This window comes from Nicotiana tabacum, chromosome 4 (genome assembly GCF_000715075.1).
Source record: "Nicotiana tabacum cultivar K326 chromosome 4, ASM71507v2, whole genome shotgun sequence".
Lineage (NCBI taxonomy): Eukaryota > Viridiplantae > Streptophyta > Magnoliopsida > Solanales > Solanaceae > Nicotiana > Nicotiana tabacum.
In genome coordinates, this window is record NC_134083.1 from 77,950,334 (window position 1) to 77,972,535 (window position 22,202).

The 22,202-nt window shown below is 34.6% G+C and overlaps 2 protein-coding genes across 6 annotated transcripts; one reads left to right on the forward strand and one right to left on the reverse strand.

Annotated features, from left to right (window-relative positions):
- Window positions 1-3,932: 3,932 nt before the first annotated feature.
- Window positions 3,933-10,369, forward strand: LOC107795966 (U-box domain-containing protein 35). 4 transcript variants are annotated; one of them, XM_016618676.2, is made up of 10 exons: window positions 3,933-4,299; window positions 4,667-4,901; window positions 5,705-5,826; window positions 5,891-6,012; window positions 7,105-7,295; window positions 7,736-8,061; window positions 8,245-8,346; window positions 8,435-8,863; window positions 8,955-9,704; window positions 9,840-10,369. In XM_016618676.2, exons 2-10 carry the CDS (start codon window positions 4,694-4,696, stop codon window positions 10,029-10,031), a joined length of 2,442 nt encoding a protein of 813 aa, XP_016474162.2. In that variant the 5' UTR covers window positions 3,933-4,299; window positions 4,667-4,693; the 3' UTR covers window positions 10,032-10,369. The 4 variants fall into 4 exon arrangements, with proteins under 4 accessions (XP_016474162.2, XP_016474163.2, XP_075108160.1 ...); XM_016618677.2 differs by having other exon boundaries at window positions 4,295-4,474; XM_075252062.1 differs by lacking the exon at window positions 3,933-4,299 and adding an exon at window positions 4,383-4,527.
- Window positions 10,370-13,538: 3,169 nt separating this feature from the next.
- On the reverse strand, window positions 13,539-16,876 carry LOC107795965 (putative kinase-like protein TMKL1). 2 transcript variants are annotated; one of them, XR_001650281.2, is made up of 3 exons: window positions 15,956-16,844; window positions 13,755-14,666; window positions 13,539-13,674 (listed from the first exon to the last, which is right to left on the reverse strand). XR_001650281.2 is itself a non-coding variant. In XM_016618675.2 (2 exons), the coding sequence occupies exons 1-2, from the start codon at window positions 16,440-16,442 to the stop codon at window positions 14,077-14,079; spliced, it is 1,077 nt and encodes a 358-aa protein (XP_016474161.1). In that variant the 5' UTR covers window positions 16,443-16,876; the 3' UTR covers window positions 13,539-14,076. The 2 variants fall into 2 exon arrangements, 1 of the variants encoding a protein (XP_016474161.1); XM_016618675.2 differs by having other exon boundaries at window positions 13,539-14,666; window positions 15,956-16,876.
- Window positions 16,877-22,202: the final 5,326 nt, after the last annotated feature.

The following is a 22,202-nucleotide window of genomic DNA, read 5'->3' on the forward strand; positions in this document are numbered from 1 at the left end:
GGCGAGGTTCACACCACCCCCAAATTGGTTTCCGCCTCCTCGAAGTAGGCCTTGTAAAGCAGCATTGACAACATTGAGCTGGCCTGTCAAGTTATCTATAGTTTGTTGCATGGCAGTCACCCTGTCTGCCTCTTGTTCCCTGTTGGCTAAATCCTCTGCACGCTCCTGCTGGAGGACCTCAAATTTACCAAAACTCTCAGCTGCCTCTGTGGCTGCTGTTTGCCGGTCTCCTTCAGAGTCGCGACTGATGTTTTCTATGTCAACTTCGGCCTGGATGAGTCTGTGATCCAGGTCGTCCAACCTTTGCACTAGGCTGGTCTTTAGATCGGGCACCATTTCCACGATGGCCGTAATGCGTCAACCGTTCCCTCGAGGGTCGCAATGCGATCCCCATAATTCACCATGGTCAGAAATGATGGTAATTGCAATGTAATCCCTCGTCCGATGTCGAGCCTAGGCTCTGATACCAACTGTTACGCGGCGCCTTCCTGAAGTTTCTTGGAAGGGCGACGTAAGGCTAAGCAACCGATGTCAGTACGATTGTTGTCCGCCAACTGAGGTCCCCTCCGTACGCTAGACTAGATTGTCAGTGCCGTACGGGAAAACCAATGTCATGAGCAATTGAAAGAGAGCAGAAAAGAGAATTGAGAATGAAAGAAAACTTGATTGCATTGAATGAAAGCTATTACAGAAAAACAAGACGGTGTCGGGGGGGAGAGACACCAGTACAGAGAATTGTTTGCTTGCTTGAAAGTTTTGATTGCTTGGTCCCCCTTAATAATGCTTAAAAAAAATAAACCAAAGTTACATGACTAGATCTATGAAAGCTGAAAAATCACACTTAAAGAAAATGCAGCAAAACTACTCTATATTTACAATGAAAAGGACTTAGTCTTCTACAAAGCAGCAACAAGTCTGTTGGCAGCAACTTTGTTTTTAGCATCAGGGTCTGCGCGCGCGGCATTGTCTACGCGCGCGGCGCTGTTGGCATCTGCCTATGGCTGGGCGCTGGCAATGGCTATCGATGGGGCGACAGAGGCACATGCGCGCTTGTCACTTGGAGCTGCCGAGACCACGGGGCCGACCGTGGCGACGGGCGTTGGGAGGCTGGCCAGGACGCCATGGGGCGCGTCCAAGGGGTCATGGGGCTTATTTAGAAGCATTCTGTAGGAGATCGCTTGTAAAACCATAAACCTTGTGTTTGTGTTTTGGCTAGAGTTAGTCAAAGTGTGAGCTTTTGTAATAGAGTTATTATAAGTAGGTGAGAGATTAAGAGGTTAATTCCTAGATTACAATAGGTTGTAATCTGAAGTTTGCTCAGTTAGTGAATTGAAATCCTACGAGTGTAGGTCGTGGTTTTTAATCCCGTGAGCTGGGAGTTTTCCACGTAAAACTCTGTTGTGTCATTTACTTACTGTTGTGTGTGTGTGTGTTCTGTGAAAACTGATAGAGAATACAGTTTGGTGGACTCTTAGTTTCTATCAAAGGTCTTTTGCCGATGTCGTTATTGTACGTGAAAAGTGAAGAAAAGCGCAAAAGCCTCTTAATAATTTCTTTTTAAAAAACTAGAGTAAGTGAAATATATGAATTAAAAATCATGTAAATCTAGCTCAAAATCCTTTTTTAAAGTGCAAATCTGCAAGTTATTAATTCAGGTTTAGTGACAACTGACGAATTTTCTCATACAAAATTTCTAGTTCCTCATTCCTAATAATTAGTAACATATTCATTCATGACATTAAGAAGAAAGAGTAGGCATAAAGTGTGGGAAATATGCAAGAACCGATAACCTTAAGAGTGATATCAACCCTCTTAATCGACGATACAAATTACTAAAATATACTTAGATGCTTCATAAAATTACACCATCTACAAAAGAAGCTCATAGATAAGTAGGCTTTCTCTTTCGATTCAAGTTAAAGAGATCAGTGGTGTAAGTCGCTCTCAATGTGAAGAAAATGATAAGAGCATTAATTTGTCTATTTTGAGTTTTCGAACATACGTAGTTGCCAAGGCTCACTGTCTCTTCTTGTGCCTAGTTTAATTACCACAATTTAGTTGATGTTCATTTATAAATTTGTACACATATTTATTAGTGTAACCACGTAAAATGTCACCCTCCTTGGTCTTTAGGAAGGAAACAAAATTGTGCCAAACAAGTCAACGCCGAACTAAGGGAAACATAACGACTGGGAGTGAAGATCGATAAGCAATAATTTCCAAATTACCCTTTACATAGTTATAAAAAGAAAAACAAAAAACAGTTTTATAATTTAACAACTACTCTCTGAAACTGAAGTAAAAGAAATAGTACTAAGTTAATCACTCTTCTCTTTATTAGAAAAGGTCACTTGCCGGTCATTAGTCATGACCATGAACTGTGTGGTCATACGTCCTTTAGAAGATACAAAAAGATACAGTGTTGCTTTTAAATGATAGGGTTTTGAAAGTTCAACTTTGCCTCCTCTCATCTATCAATTCCAGCTTGCATTGACTCACTGTTCCTTTGCTTCCCATAGAACAATCAAGTCCAGATGCAGACCTATGTGCGGTAGTCGGGTTACCGGATCCCGTAAGCTTCGGTAGAATCTTTTATATGTATATCTTGAAAATAATTACTTTAAAATGACACAAAAAAGCGGGAACTACTCATACTAAAAGGAGAATGAACTACTGATATTTTACTCAATGATATGTTCTAGACAATTACGTTATCTCACTCTGATTTCACAAGAAACTATGTCTCACCCTATCACTAAAAAGAAAAAGAATAAAAAATGAGAAGAAAATATGCAAGGATGAAACACAGAAATATCCTCTGTTTTAAAATTCTTGGAAAAAGAAAAAATTATTTGTTTGACCAATAATTGAATAGGTAGATATGCATATCATCAGCACCTCATTACTCCTAAACATATAACGTTGATAGAGCCGGATTCAGGATTTGAAGTTTATGAATTTCTACCGTAATTTCAAATTAATATATAATAATAATTGAGTTCACAAGATATTTATAAATATTTAGTAGATTTCTTAATAAAAACATAAGCAAAAATTACTGGGTTCCCGAAAACCCAGTAACAACGTAATGATTATATAGTTATTCAGGTACAAAGTGATTCAAAAAACAAAAAGATACACAGAGCGAATTAATATTCTGATTTTTTAAGTGAGTAGTTAAGCGAATTAATTCTAAGAACATACTGCAGGATATAATTTTGGTAAATTAAGAGGGACCAAAAGCACCAATTTTCAACGTTATATTGTTATGTTTGCGTAAGAAAGAAGTGGGAAAATGGGATATCATATGATTGATTCGTGGCAATGACGGAGAAGGTCAACAACTACCAAACCAAACTAATTAATTTGGGGGTAAAAGATCGTAATACCACGTTAAGTTATTACGTTCCATCTTTCAAGTGCTAGTTTGGTAATGCAGTAAATTTTGCAGTGAATACTAATTTAAATCCTTTCATAAATAAACCAAATGATGTGGACATTTAGTAGGCGTGTTTGGACGTAAAAATTGTAATTTTTGAAGAAAAAAATAGTATTTGAATTTAAGTTGAAAAATATTAGTATTTAAAATTTGAAATTATGTTTAGATATGCATTTCACTGAAAAAATGTTGCAGTTTTATGAGTAGAAAAAGGAAATTTTGAAAAACTTATTTTCGAATTTTTTCAAAAACTTGTAAAATTTCATGGACAAATACAATTTTGTGAAAAAATTGACGGACAAATGGGACCTTAATGTAAGAAAGTTAGTTTTGGAAATTAGTAGTATCATATTGACCTAAAATCTGGTTGAAAGAAGCCAAAAAGACTACTACTTACTTTGTAATTGTGGACAAGAAAAGAGCAGAATAGACAGAAGAGAATATGCCAAATAATTCCTTTACTATAGTGGAACTATCCAATAATAAAAGAGTTGGAAACAATAATTGGATTAATCTACAATTGACTGAACTGAAAAGTCATTCTACAAAAATGTAATTATCTGATATAAGCAAATGGATTTACGGCATGTTTTTTAGTCAGAATCTCAACAAGTCAGTCTGAGTCATGCTTGGGTAGTGGGTCATCTTATGTCATCTTCATGCCTTCTAGGAAATTTTCATACCTTATATTTATACTACTAGAATAGTATTTAATGTTAAAACCAAATATCCTTCATTTTCATAGTTTAAGGAGGTTCCTTTGAGAGACAAAAACTATGTTCCTATTGTCCTTGTCTTATGTCTCTATTCTTCTTCACATGGGTTTTAAGGATTTCTGCCTCTGAAGTTTCCAAGAATTGGTAGGTTGACTTTTCTCTCAAAGTTTCTCAATTCTTGGTCTTTCTGGTTTTCTTTATAAAAATTTCTTAGGCATTTTCAAGAAATGTTTATGTGGGGATTGAGTTAAAACATGATGACCGCAAATGATATTCAGATAATTTAAAGATTTGTTTAACAGTCATGGAATTGTTTGATGTAATGTGTTTTTCTTGTTAATTTATCTGTGCCAGTTTGTCTTGATTGCAAAGGTTAACAGATTTTTTGTGCCTTAAATATATATTTGTTGGGGTGAAAAAAGTACTCATAATTAAGATTTTTCATGTTTACTAGCTATCAAATTGGTATACAACATACCTATGAGCTAAACAGTTTCTCTTTGTGTGATAGAGCCTTGACTATAAGAGCGGTTGAGTGATGGAAGAAAAAGGTGGAGTAGTAACTAAAGTGGAAGGCCTAAGTGCTTTGAATCCATTAAACTCTTCCACAATTGCAGTAGCTATTAATGGTAAGAGAAAAAGCAAATATGTAGTGAGCTGGGCATTGAACAAATTTGTTCCTGAAGGAAAGGTTTGCTTCAAGCTGTTACATGTCCGGCCGTGCATAACTGGTGTGCCAACCCCAAGTAAGTTGTTTCTCTTCAATGTATTATCTCAAATATTGATATCTCCAAAGCTTTCTGGTGTACGACAACTCGTTAGCATATGCCTTTTTCTAGCAATTTATCGGTGCAGTGGACTTCTATAGGCCAGTAATTCATGTTTAATCTTTGTTAAGATGATTATATACTTAAGGAAATTGATGAGCTCCTAGAATGGTAGTTAGGCCAGAGTATAGAACATTCTTTTAAGTCCAGTGCTTTAGATTCTTTGTCAATAATGATAGTTGATTCACATTCTTTTAGGTCTAGTGCTTTAGAATCTTTGTCCGTGATGACAGTTGATCTTGCAACTGAGGTGTTATGTTCTTTAAATATCTGAAGCTGTAGTTTAGAGAAGGAAGATCACTTCAGTTTTTGTAGTTCAGACAAACCTCCACCCTAACCGAAAGGAAAAAGGAAGAATAGGAACAAAATTGCCGGTTGCATCCTTTTGTACTTGTTCTTCTGAATCCTGGGCTGTACTTTCTCTTTTTGGATGGTTGGGGTCTTTAGGCCTTTTCTTGCTGGAGCCGGCCATGTAACCTTTCTTGTCTACACGCACTCTGACTTGGTGGCAATATGAGCCATATGCTTTCAATCCTTCTCCAAGAACACCTTCCTCTTTCTCATATAGTAATTAGTATGTTACATGAGTCCTTTAAATGCCTTAACTTAACTAAAGCTTCTTTCTCATATAGGATGTCACATTAATTCAAAAATCTGTAAACAAAAACTTTTCGGTATATGATATGCTATGGTTATGAATTTTTTATTTATCGTTTCTTCAGTGGGAAACTCTATACCTATTTCACAAGTGCGGGATGATGTAGTGGCTGCTTTCCGAAAGGATGTCGAATGGCAAACAAGTGAAAAGCTGCATCCTTACAAGATGTTATGCACTAAACGAAAGGTAAATAGACATCAGAAAAGTGGAAAATCTTCTAAGGTTAAATCGCTGATCATTTAACATGCAGGTCCTAGTAGAAGTTTTACAACTCGAATCAGATGATATCGCGAAAGCAATAGCGGAGGAAGTCTCCAAGCTTAACATCACCAAGCTTGTCATAGGTGCTTCATCTCGTAGCATCTTTTCTAGGTAATACAAGATTTATGCCGTTTCAAATTTTAATTATGAGCTACTGCCCGTTGATGACACTCCAGATGGCAATCTCTTTATTTTATTTTAGTTATTTTTAAGGTATATGTTTGCCTTAACTTAAATTATGTATTCCTCATTGCCAATCACAATTGTGAATTTTAATAGTCATGTCATAATAGTTGTAGGATGTTTGTGACAGCGCTAAGTAGTGACATATACGAAATGCAACAATCCGAAAGTATCTTAGAAGACAAAATGCAGCAGAGAGGGATGGCACCCAAATATGGATGAAAAACTTTATTTGTTACACATACGTGACAGTTTCATAAGATCCTTGTGCTCCTTGACTTGTAATATCAACAGAAACATCGATTATGAAATAAGGGGCATTAACATGAATTCTCTTCCAATGAACTGTGAGATATCATCTCTGAAATAAACCTGGCATTTTATCTCCTGCCTTAAATCATATATAGTTGTTTCACTTTTATGCAAATCTCATGCAAAATGCCCCAAGTAGCCTTCTTCGCATGTGGAAAAAATTCTATACAATTGAAATAGTTAATTAGGACCACGTAAGAATAAAAGAACATTGCGAGAAGTCCATATTATCCAGATTCAACTATAACCAGGTAAAGTAAGATATCATAAAGTTATTCATATAATTATACTAGACGCATTAGTATGAAAGTAAAAAAGAAGCTTCAGTTGTTCATGCCCCAAGCTAGATTGAAGAAGCAACAAGAAGTTACAAGTAATTTAAGGCATAGGTTTTCCTATACTCAGGAGGAATGGTGCTTTGGTCGTTTTACGTGGCTTTTTGAAGGGAAATGAGACGGTTATAAATGGGATGTAAACACAAACTTTGACAACTATGGGGATGAGGGGATGCTTTTTTCTCTTGTTCAGTAAATAGTTTAGTGGATTAAAATTGATATAGGTGAAGTTCTTAATCAATTTTTGGAAATCTCTACTTCCTCGAGGTTTTTTTCCTTCACCTCTTCACTGGCTTGGCTCCTTGGGAGAGGGTACTTTCTAGCATCAATGCCATTTCCTGCAGTAAGTTTAAACTCTTTATCTGATGTGTAGGGGACAAAGCTTATCCTCAAGAATCTCAGACAGTATTCCAAGCTTTTGTACAATCTATGCTGTTTCAAGAGGAAAGTTGTTATCTATACGTCCTTCTAATTCAGAGATAAATGCAAGCAGTTGGACTGAAGATAGTAACACAAACTTCTCAATCAGCAGTTCAACAGGCCTTTCTTCCAGTTTACTAACAGGTATAAATTAATTCTTATCTAGTTCATTAGCTCCATTTCTTGTCCCTTTTGCTTCTGGAGCACCAGGAATTAGATGGGGAAGATATTGGTTAGTACTGTCAGTGTCTGGATGTTCCATTTCTTCCTTCAAAAGTACTTGAGATATTTAAAAATCTTGTATCTTATATTTGAGCTCACATAAGAAGATTCTTGAGTAGTTCAATGTATCTTAGACTTTGCTATTCGCTTCAAGGTAGCAATGGAAGTCTACTATGAAGATAGCGCCTTCATAGCGGGCCTCAAATTGGTTTTCCAGATTCAAAGTCCATCTTTTTTAAATATTAACTGTTACGCCTTGTCTGTTGATTTATTGTTTTTGTTAGTTATTTTCTAACAAGGAATTCCATTTTCTAGAGAGCCAAGTACTGAACTGAACAATTTGTCTGTGTTCTGCATTTCAGAAAAGTCAGACCTGGACTCAAGTTCTTCGTACAGTCAATTCCGTTCTCCTTCACTGCCAATGCAAAGATTTCAAGCTCTTTCAAATATTAATCAGAACTTTCCTAATAGAAGAGCAATCTCAAATGAAACCGTTCACCATAAGAACTATTCTCTTGATTTTGGAGACAGCGAGGACGATGTCAGTTATTGTCCCCAGAGATCATTTCTTAGTGAAAGGAATAACCTTACTTCTAGTTTTAGGAGCTTAGTAACAGAGTTTTATTCAACGGCAGATGATCAAGCTTCCACCTCAGGGGCTCCAACAGATTTATCATTGAGAAATGAGGTACGTTCTGCCGCAGTTTGTTATATTCATTACTCATTGGCATTGATTAAACAGTTACATGTTTATGCTCAGAGCTGGTCAACTCACTTCCTCTGCATAATTAGATTGATAAACGTTTGGTAAATAGTGGCAAGAACGTAGAAGACTGCCACCAAAATTAATGGTGATCCCTCTTTACTGCAGGCGGATATCAATTTTGAGCTAGAGAAGCTAAGAACTGAACTAAGACATACTCAAGGAATGTATGCAGTTGCACAAACTGAAGTGCTTGATGCTTCTAGGAAGGTACGTTTAGGAAACAATGACTTTTAAATGTTCATCCACTTATATCTTATTCATATTGTACTGTGATTATAAACCTGCCCACAAACAGATGAATGAGCTTCAAAACCGCCGGTTGGAGGAAGAAATTAAACTCCGGGAAATTAGTTTAAAGGAGGAAGAAGCAAAAGATTTGGTACGAAAAGAGAATGAGGAGTACGAAGCTGCAAAAAGAGAAGCTGATTATGTGAAGGACTGTGCTGAAAGAGAGGCTGCACAAAGAAAAGAAGCAGAACTATTAGCCTTACGTGAGGCAAAAGAAAAAGACAAGCTTGAAAATGCCTTGACAGATCAGGCACATCAGTACCAGGAATTTACTTGGGAAGAAATCGTATCTTCCACCTCTTCATTTGCTGAAAATCTTAAAATTGGTATGGGCGGATATGGAACCGTTTATAAGTGCAGCTTGCGTCATACTACAGTCGCCGTCAAAGTTCTTCACTCCAAGGGATCTGACCTGACGAAGCAGTTTCAGCAAGAGGTATGGCAAGTTAATGAATGAGAGAATGACTAAATTGAGTTAGCCCCCACTGTTTAAGGATTCTTAGAATCTGCTCTTTTGTATTTTTCAGCTGAAAATATTGAGCAAAATTCGTCATCAACACTTGTTAATCCTTCTTGGCGTGTGCCCTGATCGTGGTTGCTTAGTGTATGAGTTCATGGAAAATGGTAGCTTAGAGGAGAGGCTGTTCAGGAAACATGATACACCTCCAATTCCATGGTTTGATAGATATCGAATTGCATGGGAAGTGGCCTCTGCGCTCGCCTTTCTTCACAACTCCAAGCCAGATCCAATTATTCATCGTGATCTAAAGCCAGCTAACATATTGCTTGATCGTAATTTTGTTAGTAAAATTGGCGATGTTGGCCTGTCAACCATGATAAATTCAGAAGCTGCATTATCCACCATTTACAGAGATACAGGTCCTGTGGGAACACTTTGCTACATCGACCCTGAGTACCAAAGGACCGGAATGATCTCTCCAAAATCTGACGTTTATGCATTTGGGATGGTTCTCTTGCAGTTGTTAACAGCAAAAGCAGCAATGGGACTTCCCCACATTGTTGAAACAGCAATCGATAAGGATAGTCTAACTAAGGTACTAGATTCAAAGGCTGGTGAATGGCCATTAGAAGAGACAAAGAAACTAGCAGCGCTAGCACTTAAATGCACAGAGATCTCTCGAAGAGACAGGCCCGATTTGAAAGACGAAATTCTCCCTGCGTTGAAGAGATTGAAAGTGGTTGCTGATAAGGCTCGAGATTCTGCCTCCACTACCCGGCCTCCTCCCCCTACCTACTACTTGTGCCCTTTACTCAAGGTGTGCCTTCTTTACTTCCTGTAACTTTTGACAATGTGATAATATGTGGCACACGTAGTACCAAAGATTCATTTGTTATGTTCTATCAAGTTTTTCATCTTCATTTCTAAGTAGCGATTGGTTCTTTTGTCACAGGATGTAATGGAGGAACCTTGTGTGGCAGCTGATGGGTATACATACGACAGGAAGGCGATAGAAACATGGCTAAAGGATAACGATATATCACCTATGACAAACCTACCGTTACCTCATAAGAACCTTCTACCAAATTATGCACTGCTTTCTGCAATTCTGGACTGGAAATCAAGAAAGGATGGAAATATTTAGATTGTTTAGATAGATCTTTTTTAGATTTATAGTCTAGTTTAACATAGCTTATCAAATATATGTGCCTTAATGGCTTTACACAATCAATCAGCCATTAGATTTCGATGTTTCTTAGTAAGTGATAAGTGTGAGATTGAGTAAACAGTCCAAGAGTATAGTCATGTTAGAGTGATAGAAATATGTGAGAAGGAAAGAAAAGAGTAGTGCAAGGAGAAGGAAATAAGTTGCATATGACAAGTATGTTATAACATGCATCAGTCTTGAACTTGTGTATGCATCAGTGAAGTTGCAATGGTCATGTTAAGACCTCCTTAATATTAAACATAGTGTTTGCATCTCCTTGTGAAGTTGGCAATTTTTGGATTAAACTTCAGAATTCATAAAATTCTCATTTCAGCTTAGGCATATCGGGGATTTAAACTTGATGAGTTCGGTCTTTAAGGTTGTTAAAATTAAATTCATTTTACTTTTAAAATTATGGATTCAAATTTAATATTTGTTGAAATTTGGTAGGTTTTCATGCATATATCTATAATCCGCATCAAAAATATTAGGTTTGGATGAACCCGTTGACCAGGAGCTGCACCTGCCACTGCATTTGAACCATCCTATCATTCTTGTTCCTTTCCTATTGGAAATAAGAAAAAAATATTTGAAAATTTTTATGTTATCATATTTTGCACACTATTCATGTTTTTAGGTTTCTCATATTTGGCATACCAAGTGGAACTCAAAAGACAGTCATAACTTTACATTCTTGTACCTTTTTTAACTATGGGAAAAAGAAAAGTGCATTTGAAGTTTTTAGGATATCATATATTGCATACTAAGTGCTTTTTTCAAGTCTTTAGGTTTCCATATTCTGCATAACAAGTGGGACTTATAAGATAAATTCATATCTTATAATCTCGTTTCTTTTTTATATTTAAAAGACAAATGCAAAATGCTGTTATATCATTTTATCATGTTTAGTAACATACTTGAAGAGGCAATAGGAAGAATATGATATGTGCCAAAATGAGCAGTAGGAAGATTATTTATTTTGATTTTTGATTTCTCACCTAATGCTCGATACCTACATATTAGCCCCGACTAATTCGAGTTTATGTTACCTAAAAATTTCACATAAGAACAATTGGGCTCCCTACTTTTTAATTTTATAGCCCACATTTTAATTTACAACCAACTCGAAATTATATTTAATTTTTAAAAAAGATTGCTCAAACTTTTAAGTTAATTTTGGAATCAGTAACTGTGACTCAAATATTAGTTCAACAAACCAAATTCATTTGGGTGGTGAAAATTAAATTTTTAACAAGCTTAAATATGTGAGTTTAAATTCCGAATTTGATTTTGTGAGAAATTTTGAGTGGGTGTTATTTTGACTTGTTAGAAATAGTATAAGGTGGTTGTATATAAAATTTGAAGTCATTTAATGGAGATTTGGACTGGTTTTGAACAAGAATTGTAACTGAAAATCGTGAAAGAAGTTCGTCTACAAACGTTTATATAAAGGTGTATAAGATGTGTTTATACACTCATATATAATATTATACAAGATTATCCATAATTATACAAAAAACTGACTTCGTCTTCTTCGTTGCGCCTTTTCTAAATTTAACTCAAATCTTGCTCAAATCTACTCCAAATCACTTCAAATTCAAATTTTGAACTCCTTTTGATATTTTCAATCAATTGGAATAACACCCAATCCAAACAACTAAAAACTCAAAAAATCATATTTTCGATAGCAAGGCTTTGAATGGCCTTCAATGGTGGACTTCTATTCTTCAATTTTCTTACATTGCAACCAGGGTGAGGGTGACACAGGGGGCAGAAAATACACGACCCCTTGAAGCATATGTATAAGATGTGAGAAGAAGAGAGAGTGAAATCAATGGTTGTGAGAACATAGATTTAACTCCATAATTTTTAGAAGCAATGGTTGTAAGAACACAGATTTTGAATTTGCTAGTGCTTCCAAAATATGTACAATATGGGTTAGATCGGGTAAAACTTAAAAATATGGGTCATTGTTTGTTATGGTGTGAAGTCACGCGTATTTTCTTGTAATTCTTTGTAACAAAATTCTCTTTTCGATCTCAATTTTTGTCCTTTCGTTCTTTATCTAACAAAAACCTGTATTCATTTTCTTCGGGGTTGCCCAGTTGGTTTGAAGAGTGGACATCCATATGGATGACCTGGGATCGAATCCCCCCTCAATACCTTTTGGGTTGAGCCTGTCGCACAGGGCTTGCCTAGTGTGGTTTACATCCCTTGTTTGGTTTGCAGGCTATTACACAGGGGGGGTTTACCCAGTGCGCACAAAGTGCTCACCACAGAGTGCTCACCCGAAAGGCAGAGGCTGTGACAGAGATTGTAGCGGCTCCGGGTTTCCCTCTTACCAAAAAAAAAAAAAAAAACATTGGATAATATATATATTTCTTCACTTCATTAGTGGCCCTTTTTCGGAAAACCAGATCACCACTATCTTTAAAGTAAGTAGATTACCATGCACAATTTATCTAAGCTTTTCATATATTAATGAATAAAATAATAAATATATATTAATGAATAAAATAATAAATATATAGACAAGTTCATGAAAAACAGCAATATGGCCAGGTGAATGGTGGGGTTTACATTGAGTGTGCTTTTTTGCCATTATATAGTAAAATCCTTCTTCAAGAAGTAATTAATATACAGTTCTTCTCTATTATAATAATTTAAGTATTTTAGAAGTGGAACCATATAATTCCATAGTATAATAATTCCATAGTATAATAAAGGAGAAAGTTTAATTCCCTTTATTCTTTCCTTTGGGCATTAAGCATGCACTTTCCATTGGGCGTGTTGGGTGAGATAAAGGATCACAAAAGGCAAGACTGCGTGCAAAGTGCTTAATGAATGACTCATTTTAATATGAAGACAAACAGCATTATAAGAAACTTGAGATTTGGAATTGGTATTATACACTCACCAATTCAATCAAAATGTTTCTCCATCACAAACCACCAAACAAGCTCCACCTAACCTTTACATGAGATGTCCTTATCTTTTTAAATTTTTATGACAATAGTGTTCTCTGCCATCAACGACTATGCAGATGAAAACAAGTTATCTGTTTCAATTTATGCGATCATATTTGACAGGATACAAAGTTTAAAAAAGAAAAAAAGAAAAACCGTTAAAAATTTAAAACAAAATATAAAAATTTATGTGGTTATATATCATCACACTAACAGTAAAATAAATTTGAAGTTAAATTGTATTTAATTTTAGAAATTAATTATTCTTTTTAGAATGGACTAAAAAAATTCATTTGTACGTACACGTGCAGAGAGGAGAGGGAACAGCTTGATATAATGCAGACGTAAGAGAAAGGAGAATACAGTAAACAAATCTATACAGTAAGCTTGTAAATCTTTATGGTGTTAGACTTTCCGAACAATGACAAAACTGGCGTTCAATAATTTCAATGATGGGAAATGGCTCTTCTTTGTCTTGTAGCTGAAACACTGTCTTTTCTTATGTTTAAGCAAAAAAATCACAACATTTTGTCAAAACATCGTGGTACATGTACCCGGTTGGTGGTGAACATGTCTTGTGGATCCTTTGGAGCTTCAACTGTCACCAGATTTCTCTGAAATTGAGACTAAAACGTCACTCTCTAAAGTTTCAACTACATTTTACAAATATCTTGGTCATATCACAATGTAGTACCTTAATCCCCTTGTTAAATGACAACAGTGAATCTTGAGGATGATACTGGAAGCTAATCTTCAGGATCCAGAAACTTGTCTCTGATTCTTGAGGTTAAAAGTTATGACCATTTTCCGAATAACTCTACACCATCTTCATAATTCTTGCCAATTGATATAAGCTTCACTAAATTTTCTTGCTATGATTGTACATAGGGAATTAAGATATATTCCCAGAAAGCAATTTTCTCACAAGTCAGTCTGTTATATCAGCGCCATATCGATCAATTGGATCAAGTCAATTCTATAAAACAGGTCCTGCCTCGCAGAAACGATTGTTCTTTTCACCTTCCAATTTCTTCAAGCTTGCTAACGACCTGTTTTATAGTAGGCCTAAGAGCAGGTGAAGGAGAACAACAAGCCATTGCAAGCTGAAGGAATTCATATATATGATCTTCACTAACTGTCCTTTGTTCATCATTTTGGCTAAGTAGAATCTTCGGATGATAAAAGTCCATAACTCTATGATCAAGAATTGCACTCTGAACGGCATTAGGCAAATAAATATCCTTATCAAGATTTGCTTTCCTGTAGAATGGTTCTTTCCCTGTAAGTAACTCTAACAAGATAATCCCAAGGCTGTAAATATCAGTTTCTTCGCTAACTTCTTTCATCTTGATCAATTCAGGGGCTTTGTACCCTTGAGCTGCTGATGCTTCAAGCATTTCTTGGCCTGCAGTTGGATTCAAGACAAGATGCAAGCCAAAATCGGACACATATGGTCTGAAGTGACGATCCAAAAGTATGTTACTCGACTTGAGGTTTCCATGGATTATGGGAATTTCCAAATCTGTGTGAAGATAGTCTAGTCCTTGAGCAATGCCAATGGAGATCCTACATATGATGTGCCATTTATGAGCCTCACCATTCCCATCTGTTACAAGTAGATGCATAATTTTCTGCTCAGTAAAACAGATGCATATTCGACGAAATAATCCATTGAAACCTAATACATTTTGTATGCTTGAGAGTGGTCGAACTAAACATGATAGGCAAAAAAAAAGGCAGCCCGGTACCCGCGTTCACGCAGGGTCCGGTGAAAGCCCGCACCCTAAGGGGTGTGATGTATATAGCCTAACCTAATGCAAGCATTAGTTGTTGCTTTCATGGCTCGAACTCGTGACGTATATATCATACGGTAATAACTTTACTGTTGCTCCAAGGCTACCATTCTCTTAACACGATAGGAAATTAATGAAATTATAATTTTGACAAAATACCTACTATTAGGTTCTTAGGAAAAATGACAAGAAAACTAACTGAGATAGTATTAAACAAGACATGTTGAAATTACTATACATTGCACGTGTGTAGCTTTTAAATATGCAGAAGAAAACAAATTCCACCTAAAATCCAGAAAGTACTACCATTTAGCAAACTTTTTCCAACACACAAAGCCTGTCCAAAGGACACAATTATGGAGAAAGATGAAATCACCGCCAAAATATTCAAACAAAAAAAATGAAAAAGTGAGGAGTAAATGAAAAAAGAAAAAGTCAAAGTTCCATTTCACTGTTAAATTAAAGAGCTTATGTTCTCCATATTCAGAAACAGCTTTTTTGAGATGTCACCAAAAAGCAAGTATATTTACCATCAAAAGTGAAGAAAAAAGGGCAACAATTAAATAACCTCAAATTTTGAACAGCATATAGGGATCTAATAATGGAAGGGCCTTAAAATCAGAAGAAAAAGTTTATTACCCATTCCAGTTGTGAGAAAATGATTGACATACACTATTTGCAAGGCACCAAATGCAAAATCAAGATCCCCCATTTTTGGCTGTGAAAAATTTGTACTAACCAATAAAACCCAAGAATAAAAAAATAAATTAAAACGTTTTATCAACCTGTGAAAATCAAGCATCTCCTGCCAGATGTTACAATCCTTACAATGACCATTATTTTTTTCCTTTCTTATTCTATTTCCAAGATTTAAAAAAAAAAAGAAGCATAATCTTGAAATTTTGTTAAACACACACCACATCAGAGGCAGCTTAATGGTTTTATACTCTAAAAATTTTTAGCATGAAATCATCATACTTTTAAGATTATGAGTTCAAAATTCAAATTTTGTTAATATTTTTTAGTATTTTTCACATCTACATTTATGTTTTGCATTGAAAATACTGGATTCAGTTGAAGATAAAGGCCAAATAATTTTTACCTCTAATCAATTGGGCTAAGGTGCCATGCCGATAAAAAGGATGAACCATCAATTTCTCTCCTCTTGGCCCTGCATAAAATGCACACAATGGCACCAAATTTTGATGCCTTAAGGACCCCAAAAGTTCCATTACAGGCACAACTTCTTTCATTGTCACAGTGCAAGCTGGTCTTAAGAATCTCAATAATGTAAGCCTGTCAATACTCAGCAAAGTAGCTCTGTACAAAGTTCCATAACTTGATTTCCCAATAACTTCTCCAGGAGCATCCAATATATCATATACAGTGAGATCTTCACCATCTTTAAACTTTATCAACAAATCTTTTTCAACCCCATCTCTTTCTTTTACCTCAAAACTAGCTTCTATATCTCTTGAAACAGTTTCTCCTCCTTTTCTTCTACAACAATAGATCATGACCAACAGAATAATTATAGCAGTTACTGAACTTGGTACTATAATAAGTATGAGCATATGCTTGTGTTCCATTGGAACTGCTGAAAATGGTGTAAAAGATTGAATCTTTATGACATTTTAAAGGAAAACAGGAAAATTCAAGATCTGGGAGAATATTAAAAATGTGAAATCTTGAAAATGTAAAGTAGAAATTTTGTCATATGGGTATGTTTTCATGGAAATGGAACAAGAGAAATGTAAAGTGAAATGGGGTTGCGGAGATTGTGGGGAAACTCATGGATTTTTCGGTAACAGTTGGAAAACAAAATCTAGAAAGAGCAAATGGAAGAAAGCTGCCGCAGACAGAGGAAAAAAGAGAGAGAGAAAAGGAAGAAGAAGTCAGAGAGAGGGAGTTGGCAAGAGAAAGAGTGTACAGATGAAACCACATGCCTGTTTTATGGAATTGATTTCTTGATCTGATGTTTACGCTGCATCTTTTTACTTATTAATTGTCTCTCGGTTCCCCTATATTAATGTCAGACCTAATAAAATACTTACTAGTACTACTTATGAAGAAGTAAAGAACTTTGATAAAATACTAGTATAGTACTTATACACGTCCTTTGGTACAGGAAGGTATAGTATTGGTATAAAAATTTAATACCATATTAATACTTTATTTGGTTAGAAAATATGGTATAAGTTATCTCGGGATTATAATTAGTATCGAGATAACTTATACCTTGTAGAGGATGGGGTAATTAGTGTCGGGATAACTTATACCTTCTTCTTAGAAATTATGCAATTGTCATTTTTAATACAACATATCAAACAGTGGATAAAAAACAATACCAGGATAACTAATCCGAGCATAACTAATCACGACATAACTTATCCCAGCATAACTTATCCCGGCATAAGCCGTATTCAAACTAGAAGACTCATTTTGGTAGTATGTATAAGAATAGTATTAAATAGGATGTATTAATGATTCTCAAATTAGTAATGCTAAAATTATTTATGTTAGGATTCTTTTTTATCAGCTAATAGCATACATTGCATAACTTTTTTAAAAAATTATTTTATTTATACAAAATACATAAGTTACCCCTTGAACTATAGATCAAATCCTTGTTACACATTTTTTGCGGACAAAAATTACCTTATACACTCAACCTTTACGGTGTGTCCCTAAAACACACCACCTTTTTTGTTTTTCCAAACAAGTGCAATGTCACGCACCAATAAAATCATGACATGTGTCATATTTTTATTAGAAAAATAAACCACATAAAATTACAATTACACCCCTTAACCATCTTTTCCATTTCATCTCTTTCTCTCCTCTACAAATTATCCCATTTCGTCGCATCGTCGAACACCTCATAACCATGAAATTAGATATCTTCACTGCCACCCTTCTCCACATTCATATATCTTCCATATTCGACAGGAAAATTATAATTACACCCTTCTTTCCATTTCTTTCTGTTCTCCCTCCATCCCTCGCTCTCCATTGTCGTCGATAATACCGGAACCATGACCTTCTGATTTCAAACCAAAACTTAGTAGCCCAAATAGATTTAGTTCCAAATTTTCGACTTTAATTTCATATCTAACACAAGAAACTTAAGGACCTAAAACTCCAAATTAGAAAAGATATTATGGCTGCCCAGTTCACCGTCAACTTCTCCGACCAGCAAACGGTCAAATTCTAGATACATTACAAGTTTAAACTCTAGTGTAGATTACTTCCAAGAGCAGCAATTAATTTATTATTAGAGTAAAACTCAAATCTTAGTTAAAGTTAAAAAATTTATGTGTTATGTTAGTCGAATATAAAACTTAATCTGATGTTGAAATAGAGATAAAATGCCAAAAGATTATTCTGTGATGTCCCAGCGGGATCATATTTGGTGGCAAGCTGGTGGAGCAATTGTGGAAAGTGTGAGTAAAATTTATGCGTAAAAGAAGTTGGAAAAGGGGGACAATGTATGAGGAAGAAGAAGAGAAGCGAGGGGGTGGGGTTTTGGGGGGCAAATAATTTAAGAAATGAAGAAAATAATAAAACTTTTGACACGTGGCACTTAAACAAGGATTGAAATTTTTGTTCTTAAGTGTTCACGCTCTTTATTGTTTTGGTTATGCACGCGTCTGTCACGTAGTAAAAGTAGTGTGTCTTAGGCATACTCTGAAAAAATTGGGTGTGTAAGATGATTTTCGTCCGTAAAAGTATGTAACAGGGATTTGGTCCATAGTTCATGGGATAAGTTATATATTTTGCCTTTTATTTATAAAAATACTGTCGACATTTGTTGGAAAGCATTTGGAAAAGGTTTTGAAATGAAAGTTATATCTTTATACATACTTATTTATGTATTAAGAATCATGGTATTACTAGTGCCATAGTTTACAATGTATAAGAACAGTACTAAAGAAGGGTATATAATTAATGTAAGTATTAATTATACATAGACTAAAAATTAATATCAAACAAGAAATTAATAATACAAAGTTAATACATATATTATTGTCCCTAATGTATCCTACCAAAGGACCCTTAGTCCATGTCATTTTCATACTTCTTGCTCAACCTCTCTTTGAGAAGGGAAAAGAATATAGAAGGGATAATATTTTAAATGTTATTCTTGAAAATCCGAGAGCACTTGTTGGTGGTGGCACGTTGGGAATAAAGGCCCACAAATTGGAATCACACTCCAATAAACGAAAGAGGACTCCACGAAGTATCCTTTGCCTCTTTAGATCATTTTCTTGTTTCTTTGAGAATGACAAATCCCAACCTATAAGATACGATCACTACTCGATAATTTTCTTTTTTCGATTTAATCATCTGCTATCTAGAACTCATCAATCTGAGCTTAGGGTTCATTTTTAGAGAAAACGTTGCCTACTAAAAGAATTAATTTTATTTTTTTAAATTAAGAGTATAATAATTTTATTCGTCCAACAAATTGATGATACTACACAATAACTAGAGAAAAAGAAACAAACACATACAGACGAAAAAGAAGACGATGACGTGCTGTTGCAAAGAAAAAAGTGACACAAATCATAGAAGTATAATGGAAATTAAAGGGGATCGGAGTAGAAAATGGTCCAATCTATATGGATCCAGGAAGAACGTAGTGACATTATTGTTTGTCTGTTGTGTCGAAGCTCTTGAAAAGTGGGAAAAGAACGTTAGTATAAAAATGCCATTTTACAAAGAAACAAGGTGGGCATGCTTTCCTATTGCTTTATTTCACTTTTGTACTTCGTATTGATCTTTGAATTTTGACCATATGTTTTTAGTGCTACTACAATTTCTTTGCCCTTTTTCCCTTCTTTTTTTTTGTTAAATAAAATCATGATTAATGATGAATTACTCTCATAGTTTCATAATATGTAATTTTTTTATCTTTTTATATTGGTCAAAAATAAGTATTCTTTTATATAATCGAGAAAAAAATTATTTTATTATTTCAAAATTTGTCTTTATTTACATATTTCAATATGTCAAGTTAAAAATATACAAATTTAATGTAGTTAAAATACCTTTTTCCATTAGGAGTGTATTATTATGGACGGGGACGAGTAATAATATTTATGTGCCTTGCTAATCTACCACAACATTTCCCCTTTATTCGGGTTGGGTCCGAAAATATGAGTTAGCTCACACGGACGGAGTTTAAAAAATCATGACCAAGACTCATTCTGTTTATGCTCAAAGACGAATTCCGATTTAAATAATGATTCAATATTTAAAGTTCTTAGAACTTTAAGGTTCGAATTTTATTACTCCCTTTGTCCCAGATGATGTAGCGGTATTTGACTAGACATCGAGTTTAAGAAAAAATATTTGATATTTGTGGTCCAAAACAAATAATTAATATATGTATAGCTATAAATTAATTCATTAAGGATAAAGTAGGAATTCTAAAGATAAACTATTTCTAAATAAAAAATGTGGCATTTTTTTTTTAATTGATGACTAAAAGAAGTGTCACATAAATTAAGACGAAGAAGTATTTGTTAAAACTAAAATTTTGGTGAATCTTCACATATACATGTGGTTCATACCAAAAATGCTAATCGAACTTAACTCTGACCATCAAATTTGACCCTTATCTCTCAATTTAAGACCTTATCGACCCTTTCTCGAGTTTCTTTATTGCAAAAATGCATTTTCGTTTTCAATATGAGAATGATACATTGGACTTATTAATTAGGTGGTAACTTTTCTTTCAAAATTAGGTGATAGTTCATTGTCTTAATTATTAGTCGTGATCATAAATTACTGTCCCCACTATAATATTTGTTCTTCGTCACCTTTTTTTTTTTCTTTTTTCTTTTTTCCGGGTTACGTTAGTAATTCTCTTTTCTTAGCATAATCAAGAGCATTGACCCATCCAACAACGTGAAGATGATTGGAAGCCTGCAAATTGTCAAAATAGTATGAGCTAGTCATGTTTTGTACTAGTAATTAAAAATACTTAATATTTGCAAATTTATTAAAAATTAGTTATTATTATATGCGGAGATAAAATCTGAAAAATATAATAATTAAAAATATAATAGTTGAAAAAAAAATATTATGTTGAAATCTCATATGTAAAATATTCAACTTCATCATATTATGTTAGAATTTTTCCGAATTTTTAAGGGTGATTTTGTTCAAATCTTTTTAAATAAAAATGACTAAAATTCGATTACTTTTGAAATTGTGGCGAATTTTGAATTAGTATTATAAATCAAGCTATTTCTGATTTTTCGCCTAAAAGTTTGTACTACACATATTATGGTCCATAATTTCATCCCTATGTATTTCAAATTTTCAATCTTAATTGAATTAAATATTTGCAAATTTAATTTTTCAAGGTAGCCAAAATAAATACTTAAAGAACAGCTCATGGATTGCAACAACCACTTCATCTTAATGCCATCATACCTTAATAATGTACAACTGTTTTTTTTGGTCAATAATCAATTTGGTTGGAATTGATCTTTAAAGTAATATCTCGGTGTAGGAAAGGTGCACTTACCCTCTTCCCGTATACATATTAGTTTCGTTACTTTAATTTATGCTTCCTTTTTCATATGCTAAACATTAATTTTCTGATTTCTCTTCGTAAATAATTAATAAGAATGCTATATTATTAATTGATTTATTGTGGTGTCAATGTAGCTTTCACATTGTACAAGATTTAATTTTAAACTATATATGAAAGTATACGAAATTTAACACATCAGACAAAACACAATTATATAGTTTGAGAGAAAGGGGTTTGTTTACCCGAAAAATTGGATAACGTTAAATTTGTGTAGGGTTCTAAGGATATGTGATACGATTTGATACAAATCGTATAGAGAAATAGAAATATGTGTATTCTTGACTATGAGAATGGGAATAGTGAGCAAAAAGAATGAATAAAACAAAGCAAAACAAGCACAATGAGATATCTTTCAATATCAGAAGCGATCTTTTGTTACAGTGTATTCTCCGTCGTCTATGCTTATAAGGATTCCCCCTTTTATAATAGAGAGATCCTACTTTATTTATAATAAAATAAAGCATATAGTGGAGGACCCATGATGAATTATCTCTTCCTCGATTCCCGCCAAGATTCTCTCTCTTAGTGCGGTCGTAACGGCTCTTGTCTGTGAGCTCGACAATGGCTCGAACTCGTTATTGGGTCGAGCCCTCGGTTTTGGCTTGAGTTCGACCTCCCGGGTGGGCGTAGCGCATTTCTGACCTCGAAGCAATGCCTTGCAGATCGATTTGGTCACGGGCTCGATAAAAGTATCGAGCCGACTCCTCGATCTGCCTTCGGACTCGAGGCTTGTTTGTACTGC